At 36.9% G+C, this 12,319-nt stretch overlaps 1 protein-coding gene across 1 annotated transcript in view; it reads right to left on the bottom strand.

The window, feature by feature from the left end:
• Positions 1-559: 559 nt before the first annotated feature.
• GABRA2 (gamma-aminobutyric acid type A receptor subunit alpha2) overlaps positions 560-12,319 on the bottom strand; it is a 57,872-nt gene continuing 46,112 nt past the window's right edge. Inside the window, exons 9-10 of the mRNA XM_041402773.1 lie at positions 4,929-5,131; positions 560-868 (exon numbers count right to left, since the gene is read on the bottom strand). Coding sequence (XP_041258707.1) covers positions 560-868; positions 4,929-5,131 — 512 coding nt within the window. The remainder of the gene's footprint in view (positions 869-4,928; positions 5,132-12,319) is intronic.

Here is a 12,319-nt window from a genome sequence, read left to right as displayed (position 1 = left end):
AGAAACTTGTGGCTTTTGCCATACAGTAGTGTTTACTACCTCCTCAATCTAACTTGTATCCAGAATGTCTGTGAAGAGCAGAACTGTACGACCTCCGTACTCTGTTATGTACATGGGTACTGCTATTGTATGAAACAATTACACTTTTTAAAAAAATCACTTTTTTAAATGACAGTTTCTTTCACTAAAGTAGAATTAGTTACTTTATAGAAAAATATTTTAACTTTAAATTAAAAAAATACTGCTCCTAAATAATTATGTAAGATCACATCTTCATCTCATTGTACGGAGAGAATATAATTCTGTATATTTGAATCCTAGTTTAACAGAAGTCCCCTGGGTTTAACTTTTAAAGAGCTGGCTGTATTTGCCATGGGTGCTATCTGTTTACAGACCCATGAATTAACGCTGTGCCCCTCCTTTGGAGACACACAGACAAGACATTTATATACACACTGTACAGAATGGTTCACAGATTAGCAGTTATTAGTCGGACTGTACATAGCGAACAACCTATCTGATTAGAATGATGCTTGGAGTCCTCAGTGCAAGTCAGCTTTTAGGTTGATGGTGCAAAGCCAAGTAAGACAGGCTCCCTGTTTAAATATGTAGCCCAATACACTAAATTAAAAGTACCAAATAAGACTGGAAACACTATTCTAGACATTCTGTCAATTTTGCTAACACTGTTGAATGTCTTCTTTGCTTCTTGTGGCTTCGCTTCTGGTTTTGCCTTGTTGGGTTCTGCAGTTGTAGCACTCTTGGAGATGGTTGGTAGCACTGAGTCCTTGGTAATATTTGGAGCATAGTTGGCAACAGCCACTGCATAGGCATTGTTTTTCTTAATGACAGATGCTTTTTCTTTTTTCTATTGGAAGACAGCAGGAAGTTAAATATTTCATGTGTATTTGCCAGAATAGACTTAATAAAACATAATTTCAAAAGCAAAAGAAACGAGTGAGCATATTAAAATAAATACCATGCCAATAAATTCAGATATAAAGAAAGACATTTCCAGTCTATCCGAAAAGAAGGTTGAGGTGACATAAGATTGCTCCTGCACCATCAAATGCCCTACTGAAGTTATGTGAGGAAGTCTCTGTTACTGTGATTGTAAGCATAACTGGAGAAGTGTAGGCTTTGCATCTTTCTCCTTACAACAGAATTGCAAGTTCTTTACAATGTTTTCTGTGAAGATTACCCGTCATGGTAGTGAAATTAAAATTAGGCCACTTTTCTCACAATAAACTAACATGGCTATTATTTGGGCATGTCATAACATACCACTAACAAATACATGAATTCCAGTTAAGGGTATACATTTTTTAGAGACTCTGGAGAAATGTGTTTACACATATATATACACAGACACATATATAGAGAGGTCAGGAAGAAATTGCAATTAAATGAAAGAATCCAGACTGATAGTTTTAGAACTGAGCTGAGATTCAGCCCTAGAACTATTTCTGTTTTTCATGAAGTATTGGTTAAAAAATGCATAACAATGATGAAAACAGGACTAAGAACCTAAAAAACAGCAGAAGATAAGGAGAGTGGGATAAAATTAATTTAATGAAGCTCAGAAAAGGGAAATTTAAGTCCTGCACCTGGGGAGGAATAAGCTATGCACCAGTGCAGGTTGAGGATAATGGGTTAGAAAGAAGCTTTGTAGCAAAAGCCCGTGGGGTCCAGGTGGTCACCAAGTTGAACACAAGCCAGCAGCGAGCCCTCGCAGAAACAAAGGCCAACAGCCTCCTGGGCTGCATCACGCAGTGCTGCCAGCCAGCCAAGGGAAGTGATCATTCCCCTTGACTCGGCTCTGGTGGGGCACATCTGCAGTCCTGGATCCAGTTCTGTGCTTCCCATCTCAAGAGAGACAGGGACATAATGAAACTGCTCTAGTGAAGGACCACAGAGATGATTTAAAGCCTGAAGCATCTGAAATACAAAAGGCCAGGAGAGCTGGGGCTGTTCAGCCTGGAAAAGAGAAGGCTCAGGGGGAGTCTTGTCAATGTGTGTAAGTATCTGAGAATAAAGATTAGGCTTTCCCCAGTGAAATACAGTTGAAGGACAAGAGTCAGTGAGCACAAAATGAAATACAGAATATTCCACTTAAGTATTAAAAAACCTCCCATTTTTACTATGAGCATGACCTAGTGCTGGCACAGGTTACCTAGAGAGGTTGTGGAATCTTCATCTTTGAAGATATCAAAAAAATTATCTGGGCAATGACCCTGAGCAGCCATCCCTAGGTGACCCTGCTTGCACTAGGGGAGATAAATTTAATGACCTCCAGAGGTCAATTCTAACTTCACCAGTTCTGTGTTGCTATGGGACTGTGTATGCTTTCAAAGGGCTGAAGTTCAGCCAGGGGCAGTTCACTGGAGAGTCCATGTGTACACATGGGCACAGGGATGTGTAGGGAATGAATACAGGCTTGGGGTTTCAGAGCAATACACAGATTCACAGACTAGTTCTGCAATAAGCCTATAATGCTGTAAATTGATCCAATGCTTTGCAGCAATCTCAGACTAAGGAATTTCTAATAACCTACAAGAAAGAATGGAAGGCAGTTTCTCAGGAAGCAATATATATTATTTACATATATATAAATATAACATATATCATTTATATATAAAACAATACAATAATATAATGTATGTATATATATATTAAATGCTATGTATTTAACGTACATAAAATATATGTATGTAATTTAGAGACGAGCAAATAAATATTAGATTTAGTCCGTCTCTTCCACAAAATACAGAATTAAGCAGATGAAAAAATAGCTAACTTCTGGATCATATATAAATCATCAGTTGTATTGGTCTGTTTTGATTTTTAATCTGATAGAAGTGACACAACTAAGGGAATTCTCCATGACATTTCACATATAGGTGCATTTCAGTTTTTTACTTCCACTGGGAGGCATCTATTCCATTTGCAATTTTGGTTTTAAATTACATCCAATTTGATATTCATCTGGGCCATCTAAAAATCTTGCTCAGATCTTCATGGTTAGATTTGTGCCTAAAACACCTTGTCTTAGGAGATGGTGTCACACGAAAAGAGAATCTGGGAACCAGTTGGGAATTCAGCACTGTTCCTTGTTGACTGGAGTGTGAAAAATAGTTGATCAAACATGTAGCTTTTTCCTGCACCTGCCTTCCTGTGCAGCAAATTCCCTGTCAACAGCACTTAGACAAGAATTTCCATATAATGTGAACATAGACAACTGCCACTGAGGAAACTTATTTCATTTTAATTAGTGAAGAGTAAGCCTGGCTTTAGGTGCACAGATGCCTTCAGCTAAAAAAAAAAGAGCAAATTGCCAAATCAAATTATGGGAGGAACACTTTAATTCATCCGTAAGTCCTTCCTTTCAGACACAATTAGTGTGTTTTTAAAAGGTATCTGTAATACCATTAATGAGACCTGCATAATAAAGCTGAACCATATTTTTGTATAAGAAACTATGACTACGTTAAAAGCTTATCTTTTTGTTAAGTCAGTTTGAAGAAAGAAAAGAACTGGACACATGGATGGTATATAAATCTTAAAATGCAATGGATGCTATTGTCACTCCTAAGGAAGGAATACTGCCTAGCTTTTAAAGAGTTGCCACTCCTAGGATGATGAAACAACACTGTTGTACTTTAAAGGAATGACCAAAGGATGATCAGGGAGTTTATAGGGTTCCCTACATTATTACAATTATAACTGCCATTATTATAATAATGGCAATATCTGGCACACAGGGCAATGTGCCAGTCTGAAAAGCTTCACTCATGACATGCTGATAAACTCGCCCTGATTTACCTCGAGCAGGAGGTAACAGATACTGAAGTTATGGATAGTTCATGCCCTTCCAGAAGTCACAGGGAATGATGAAGAATGAACATTTTTCCTAATTCTCCTTTACTACTAACTGAACATTTTGCTTCTTTATGAATTGCTTCTTTGTGAATTGCTTCTTTATGCATGCTTCTTTATGCATTCAAAATGATAAGAAATCAGTTAATGAAACCTGCTTTATTTGCATTTAGGAAGCAAATAAAATCCTATCCTATTTTAAGAGGATCACAGAAATCCATGTATTTTTCAGAAGAAATCTGTTTTCATTGGTAAAATCCAGGACTGAGATAGGAAAAAAGGATAAAATATATTAAGTCAGTCAAAACGAGTGAGTTTAATAATTGTTCTGCATTAGAATTCTAAACTGCAAATACACAAATTTAGGTGTGTCAGTAAGTCATTCTGTTTGTGAAATGAGAAATTCTATCAGATCAAAACTTCTTCATTCCATCACAGTATAAAGACCAGAAAATTAAGGCATGACTGTGTTTCTGTGTACTCAAAGCATCGACACATTATAGGTGAAGAATTTTGTACATCCGCTGTTTAAAGTGGTTTTAAAATTAATGTCTAGCTATCAGTAGGAATAAGTTTCAGAATACTGGAAATGTTCAGAAATTCTAGATTTTGTTGTTCATAGTACATACATATATGGATATTAATTTGCTTTTCTAAACCTTACATAACATGAAAATTAATATACATCATATATTTCTGTAAATTTTTTTTATTTCCAACTCAACTGAATAAAAAAATACAAAAAGTGATCCACCAATGTAATCTGGATTAAATTTTATGAACAACCAGATAAATGGTTGTATCTGAGGAGTTGAAATACAAGACAGACAGTTCCCAAAATAAAAAAAAATAACATTCTTGATAACTAAATCTGGATTAGTGAGACCAAATGAGATTAGCATAAGGGCAGATATATTCCTGTTCAAGACAGAAAATACACTTACATTCTTTTGATTTAAAGCTTTTTTTATATATATATAGCAAAATATCATAATACATTATAGCTGGTTTAGGTAATTGACTGGAAATAAGACTATTTCCTTAGGACTTACCTTATCATTCACTACACTTTTTCCATCCCAGGCCCATCCTCGTTTTGTGAAATAATTTACAGTTGCAAATTCAATTAATGCAGAGAATACGAATGCATAACAAACAGCAATAAACCAATCCATAGCTGTTGCATATGCTACTTTGGGGAGTGAATTTCGAGCACTGATGCTTAGTGTTGTCATTGTCAACACAGTTGTTACTCCTGCAAGGGGACACAAAAACAGAACCAACAATTTCACTTGGATTTTGAATGTTAGCAAAAATAAACCAAAAAATATCATGGTATGCTTTTGAAACACAATGATTTTTTTTTTCTATGTTGGTGATAAACATTGCTAGAATTGTATAAAATGTTGTATATGGATATTCCTTTGAAGTAATTTCAGTTCAATTTCTTGTCTAAACTTTCCTTTTTAAATGAGCTGATGATTTAACTTACAGAAAATAATTTTTTTTTTAACCTGTCATGGCAGGATAGGTTATTGTAAGGAACAAAATTAATAATTTCTTCACAGATTCATAATATTTAGTAGCATTAGAGTAATATTGATTAATAGGTTAATGTTTGGTAGCTGGCTTTTCTGCAATGGCTGCAGGTTTGGTACCCATATTTTCTGAAATTATCACACAAATACACTTTTTTAATGAGATTTTTTTTTTCTTTACAGTTGCTGTCTTACTAACCATTCAGTGACATACTCAAAGACATAAACAGGGTAAACTCTCATTAAGGTAACATGGATTGTATTCTAGAACAGCTTTGATTTGATTTACTATTGTAATTGTATTGTGTGTCAGAAAACAAGAGTTGGTGGTACAGGAAGGCTGTGCATTCACTGTGGCAGTTATTAAAAGAATTTTGCAGTACTTTTTACATAATGAGGATCCAGCAAAAAAAGAAAAAAATCCCTCCCAAAAGAATCAGGAAGAAGATACATGGGAGCAAAGGAAGAGAACTTTTGTCTGAGTCAGATTTAGCAAGCAGAAATCCACAGCCATAAATACAGTCTCCATTCCTTAAGTAAATCAATTCTCCCACCTTAGGCTGAATCACACTTAGACAAACTAAACTATTCCCTTTGTGGCACACCATTAAGTACGTCTGCAGAATTAAAGGCAACACAAAGTGATATACTCAGCACAGATCAGCAAACCTACACTTCACTATGACAGGCAAAGGAGATGCCATGGCAGAAATATTAGTAACAGCACATCACAGCTTCAACAAATACACACTCATAAAACTGGTGTAGGAGGCTTCCCAAGAGAAAGTAAAGTCACTCTCCCTAAGCCAGATTTTCTGCTGTCAGCAATCTGTCACCTGGGTTCTGGAGGAACAACACAGTTCTGATTTTCCTTCTGCTACAAGAGAAGAAGCAATTTTATCCACTGTGTGAAAGAGAAGAGAGCCAGCAATTGCATCTACTGAGACCTCCTCAGACTCCACAACTTTCATCCCTCCAGTAAAAATTCTCCATCTCTGAAGGTGCCACAAAGGGTGACAGAGCAAAGCTAAGTGGACTCAGCCTCAGCACTCCCAGAGGTCTGTGCAGAAGGGAAAACAACACACAGAAGCATCCTGCTGAGTCACACAGGAGACACCTTAGCAAACATAAATCTCTAATTGCTGTTTTTCAGCCCCGATAAATTAAAGTGGATGCCTGGAATCAGCCATGACACTGCTGGCATCTACTAGGCTATACAATGAAAAGGAAGCAGCTATCATATGGAACAGTATGAAAATCTGTAGACAAAATGTATTTTGTAAAGAACTTAGTCTCTCCTAATGCTTACAGAACACATGGCTTAATTATTTTCAGCACCTCAGGGAAAAGACAGCCTATCTTACGTTTATAATTATCACATGTAAATTTTAACACTGGTCCTGAGCTGCAGATAAATCATTATAATTATACAGAGGGATCAGTAAAGTGAATGATTCTCAGATACAAGGTGACCTTATCCACATGTAAATATATACAGTTGCTAAGGTATTGCTCATATTAAATCCCACTTTATAGAGTAAATTAATCTTCTGGAAACCACACTGACTTCTTCAGAAATCTGATTTAAGATTTAATGCTGACCTTTCCTAGTCCCAGTTAAAACATTGTGAATTTATATCTTGTTACCACATGCTACCACTTGAGAATTCCTCTAAAAAGTTCAGCAAGTTACACCACTTTGTGACCCAAATGCTAATCAATCAGCACACTGCCAGCCCATTGCCAACATACTTTCATTTATTCCTTCACTCTATAAATTCAGTGATGTTCAAGCTACCACAGTCATCTAACCTGAATTGAATGGGGAAAAATTGGACAGAAAATTTCATCTGTAATATCTGTCATTTTAGGATTCTCTAGTCCTTTTAGATTGCTATTATTCTTCAGAGAAAAGACGGATGATTTTGCACATTATAGTTAATTTGAAAAATAAGTTTTATCAAGTCTTCTTTATGAAAAAGGACTGAATGGAAATAACTGCCTCCATGCCACTGCTAAACCTGAGAGGACTGAAAAGTTATTAATGTGCAAGAATATGGTCAACTTGAGAAAACAAAACTCATTTATTTCACAAAGATTAACTTAAAACCTCACAAAACCCATACACTGATCAGAACAAAACCGTTCCTCATTGCTCATCCAATTCATAACACTAGTGAACTAAAATTGGTATAAAAAACAGCGAGCAGATTGTAGCCCCTACAATGAAGTGGTCAAAAAGAAAAAAAAATATTTTAAAGGCTACGTGAAGGCTGCATGATATCTCACTGTGATGTAGAAAAAACAGTTTACATACAAGGCAAGAACTCTCTTCTATAGCCCAGCACCTAGCAGATGTGGCAACTGAATTGCTACCAGAAGAAACAATTATGTATTATTTTGTAAGGGACCACAAGCAGTCATCAGTTTGTCTTTGAAAAAGACACAAAAAATAAACCATCCAACCACCTTCTTTCTCCAAAGACCAAGCATTTTTTACTTAACAGTAAACATCCTTACAAGCTTTATTCTCAGCAGTGCATGCCTACAAAGTTAAATATCTTCTATCACTAAAGGTTTATCCATTGCAGCCAAGACTGGAGCTATTTGATTGCCTGGGATTTATTTTTTTTTAATGGTAATACTTTTAAAACAGCATTTGCTTACTGGAGAGAGAAAATCCATCTCCAGAGCTGCAAATTCAACACTTTTCACTGGCACTAAACTTATATATCTGGAAAATAGCAGCTGTGTTATGCTCATAACAGTGGAAGAAGTAACCTGAAAAACTAGAAATGTCTAACTAGAAACAGAGAGTGGAAATTGGAGGAGTTAACACATAAATATTAAAGTTAAGATCTGTCAAGATGACTACTTTATGACCACATTTGTTAGTTACACATAACGATTGAAGAACATATCACAAAAGATTGACAAACTTTTTTTTTTTTAATTTAGGAAATTATTTTCGTTGCTCTATTTTTTTAACAGCAATTGCAACTGTGTTTTGGTAATTAGATATCCCAACCTGGTCCAAAACCCAAAGATATTCATAAATACAAATAACAGCAGAAAGAAAAGATTGTTGACCATTTCAGAGATACAGATTACCACTTCATTTTATCACTCCAAGACCAAATAGATAGAAATGCAAACAAAAGTTTCAAAATTCTGTATGTAGCATGATATTAAAGCATTGCACCATAACACTTTGCTACACACAATGCTGTTTGCTTTTATTTACTCAAAGTATATGTGTTAGCAGGGAATGCAATACAAAAGGAGTGTACTGTGATTTTGCTCCAACACCAGCAGGTAAGTCTGAACAACCATTGAGAGAAAGATTATAGAAAATAGCTCAAGCACTCTGTCTACCCTTTTCACTAAAATAACAACACCAACCAGCCTTTTTAAATAGCTTGGGAGGCAAGAACCATAACAAAATCTATTTCCAGAAAAGTTGAATTCAGTCAGTTGGGTAAGCTGCGTGTCCATATGGTGATGTCGGTACCATGCTGCTTCACTGTATCAACACTGAGCAATGGAACACACTTTCCCATTGAGTAACACACAAGTTTATTCCCAAAGACAAATGGCAAATGGCTATTTAGCCCAGCTCCAGGAAAAGCTGCATGCAATTATTCCACCCCTGGAATATGAACTAGTGTCTTCACACATAACTAAGTTGAGGAGACATACTGGTTTGTTTGTGGCCAGCTCTCAGTCTCTTACTCAGGGCTAGTTTTCCACTGCCCAATGCCTATCACTGTATTATGATACCTACATTTAGCAGAAATTCCCAATTAAGAAATTATAAACAGAAATGTGTGAGTAGCAGGATATCTCCTAAGGCACAAAAGACAATCCACAGCATGTGGAAGGAGAGAAGAATAAAGACAATTGAGATTTTTTTTCAATGAAATGGGAAAATGTACTTTGTATTTATAAAACTGTTCAAAAGGATGGGTCTCTATTATTTAATTCCCATGTAAAAATAAGCAGAGAACAGATTTGAACTTTTCTTGGGTTCCTCTTTTTGTAGTGTCACAATTAAAAAGTTGCTTTGGGTCTGCATGGCAAGGTTTTGGTAGTAGGGGGCTGCAGTGCTGTCTTCTGTGAGAAGCTGCGAGGAGCTTCCCCCATGCCTGAGAGATCCAAAGCCAGCCAGCTCCAAGAGGGACCCACCGCTGCTGGCAAGGCCAAGCCCAAGGGCAACACTGGCAGTGCCTCTGGGATGACATATTTAAGATGGAGAAAAAATTATATTGAGCAGAAGCAACTGCAGCCAGAGAAGACAAGTGAGAATATGTGACAGAAACAGCTCTGCCGACACCCAGGTCAGAGGAGAGGGAGAGGGAGGAGGTGCTCCAGGCACCAGGGATGAGTTCCCCCTGCAGCCTGTGGTAAAAGCCTTGGGGAAGCAGCTGTGCCCACTGAGAGGTCCACAGTGCAGCACAGATTGACCTCCAGCCCAAGGAAGACCCCACAAAAGAAGAGCGGAATGCCTGGAGGAGGCTGTGACACCATGGAAAACCTGTGCTGGAGCAGGCTTCCAGCAGGACCTGTGGCTCCACAGGGGACCCATGCTGGAGCACTCTGCTCCTGAAGGACTGCAGCCCATGGAAAGGAGCCACATCAAGAACAAGTGAAAACAGACACAGGAACTCAGAGTAACAACAAAATTATCACAGTGAACTGACAAAAGAACACATCTATGTGAATTTAAATATAATAAATAATAAGACTAATTTTTGTTCTTTCCTGCTTCAGTTAACAAAGATTATATACCTAACTACATTTATCATTCTCATTGATACTCCATGTGAGTTAAAGCATAGATAACTGTAGCACTAAGAAAACGAATTTCTGATTTTCTGTCACCTGCATTAATGCTGCTATTCAAACACATGTGATGCTTCTAAGTGCTATGACCCATTAAAAACAAGCAAGAATCCAATAAGCTGCACAAGATTAGTTTTGCTAATATTGTTGACACTAAATGCATAACAATAAACACATTACTAAATGAAACAGATTGTAATCTTGCACTAAATGAAGGCATTATGAACCAGTCTTATTCTCTTTCATTAAGAATGCAATCAGATTTATATGCTGGAGAAAACACATTCAAGACTTATTTAATCAATGATGACAAAACTTTCTTTTTCCAAAAATTTAAAGCAAAGTTGAAGCAATAGAATAATGTTAAATAGATGCCATAAAGAAAAGGGATTAAAGAGCTCAACTATAAAATAAGCCTCATTATACCAACCCCTAATGTTAGCCTAGAACTTGAAACCACATTGCAAGAGAATAAAAAGGGAAAAGAAAAGTAATTTCTTTCACCCATGAAATAACACATGCTAAGTGGTGCTTTGAATAACTAGAAGTTATGTTTCATTGAAAGTATTCCAGTAGTTGGTCCTTAACTCTCAAGAAGGTCATTGAAATAAATTTCTCATTGATTTTCAAAAACACTTTGTCAAACCCATAACTTCTGTTTAGTTATATTTTAAAATTGATATTTTTAAAATACAATGCAAAGATGGGTATCTAACAAGTGACTACTCCATATAAAAACTAAAAATTAAGAATGATCAATAAAAGTATAAAGGAATACCCCCTACAATTTTTATATTCTCTGCTGAATGTAGCTCATTTCATTAATGTAACTGTTGTATGAGCTTCTTTTGTCACTGGATGGAGCCTACTTCAAAGTGTCACCCAAATGAAACCTTGAATGTACCTGCCCAGCTCCAACTGACAAGAATATTTCAGTACACTCAAAAACCACTAAAGAGCTAGAGAGGAACTTTGTTATGAAACTCTGAGTAACTGCACATTTTTGTAACACATTCAGGCAAGAGACCAGAGCGTATCAGAAATCCCAGTGACAACTGCTGCCAGTAGGAATGGAGAAAGCCTGGGAGATCCACTTGAGGCTGTGTATTTAGAGAGCCCATTGGCAGCTTATGCTAACAATCTCATCTAGAGTGTAAAAGAATGTTATGAAATAGCTCCTCAGGGAAAATCCAACCCAACCCAATGAAAAAGGCTAAGCCCGAGGAGCAAATGCTGCATGATAGGGCTATGGTTTCCCAAAAGGCAGAGCCTGGATGTGTCTTGGTTCCCTGGGTGAAGGGGGCCTGGAAGGGACAGAGCCCTTAGTGGAACACAGGGTGCATGTCTGTGTGGCAGAAATAAAATACTAGCATGAAACTGCTATGTCTGCAATAAACCCATCATTTTTAGTCATGAGATTTCAGGTTTGGTATCACTGAGTGGTGTGATTCTGTTCTTGTGGCCCTCCTATGCATTTCCCTCAAGACATCCTGAAGCAGGACACTTCATTATCCATGTTATACTAAAACCCAGGAGAGCAAAGCTGCCATGCAGATACTACTCATTTCTAAAATATATATATAAATTAAACAGAAAATAAATCAAGAATAAAGAAGAGGTGTGCAGGAAGGGACACATTTCAGGAAAATTATCCCAGGGCCTTGTTATGGATGGAGTGCCTTGTTAACAGTGACACAGTAACAGAAAGTGCATTTTAGGAAGAGCAGATGTGAGACATTTTTTGGAGAAACCAGTCACTCTGTCCTATATGTCCTGGAGTGGATACAGAAAAGGGCAAAGACAGAGATATAGAAGGATTTGACAGTGTACTTGCAAGGCTGGAAAACAGGAGTGTATATTTTCATAATCAAAAATGGATAAATTCACAGAAGATCTTGAAGAAAGACAAAGAATCTGCCTGATAGCTGCCTGGAAAACCATGGTAGAATTCTGGTCCCACTGAAACTACTGACCCATTTCATCTGACTTCTGTAAGGCTCCTATTCAAACCTGCAAGTTTTACAGTGCTTTGTGTGGCATATTCTCTACCAGGAGAGACAGTA

The sequence above is a fragment of the Onychostruthus taczanowskii genome, unplaced genomic scaffold (genome assembly GCF_017590055.1).
Source record: "Onychostruthus taczanowskii isolate IOZ18803 unplaced genomic scaffold, ASM1759005v1 scaffold2, whole genome shotgun sequence".
Taxonomy (NCBI): domain Eukaryota; kingdom Metazoa; phylum Chordata; class Aves; order Passeriformes; family Passeridae; genus Onychostruthus; species Onychostruthus taczanowskii.
The sequence above is the reverse complement of the archived record's forward strand: the minus strand, read 5'-3'. Positions and strand labels throughout refer to the sequence as shown.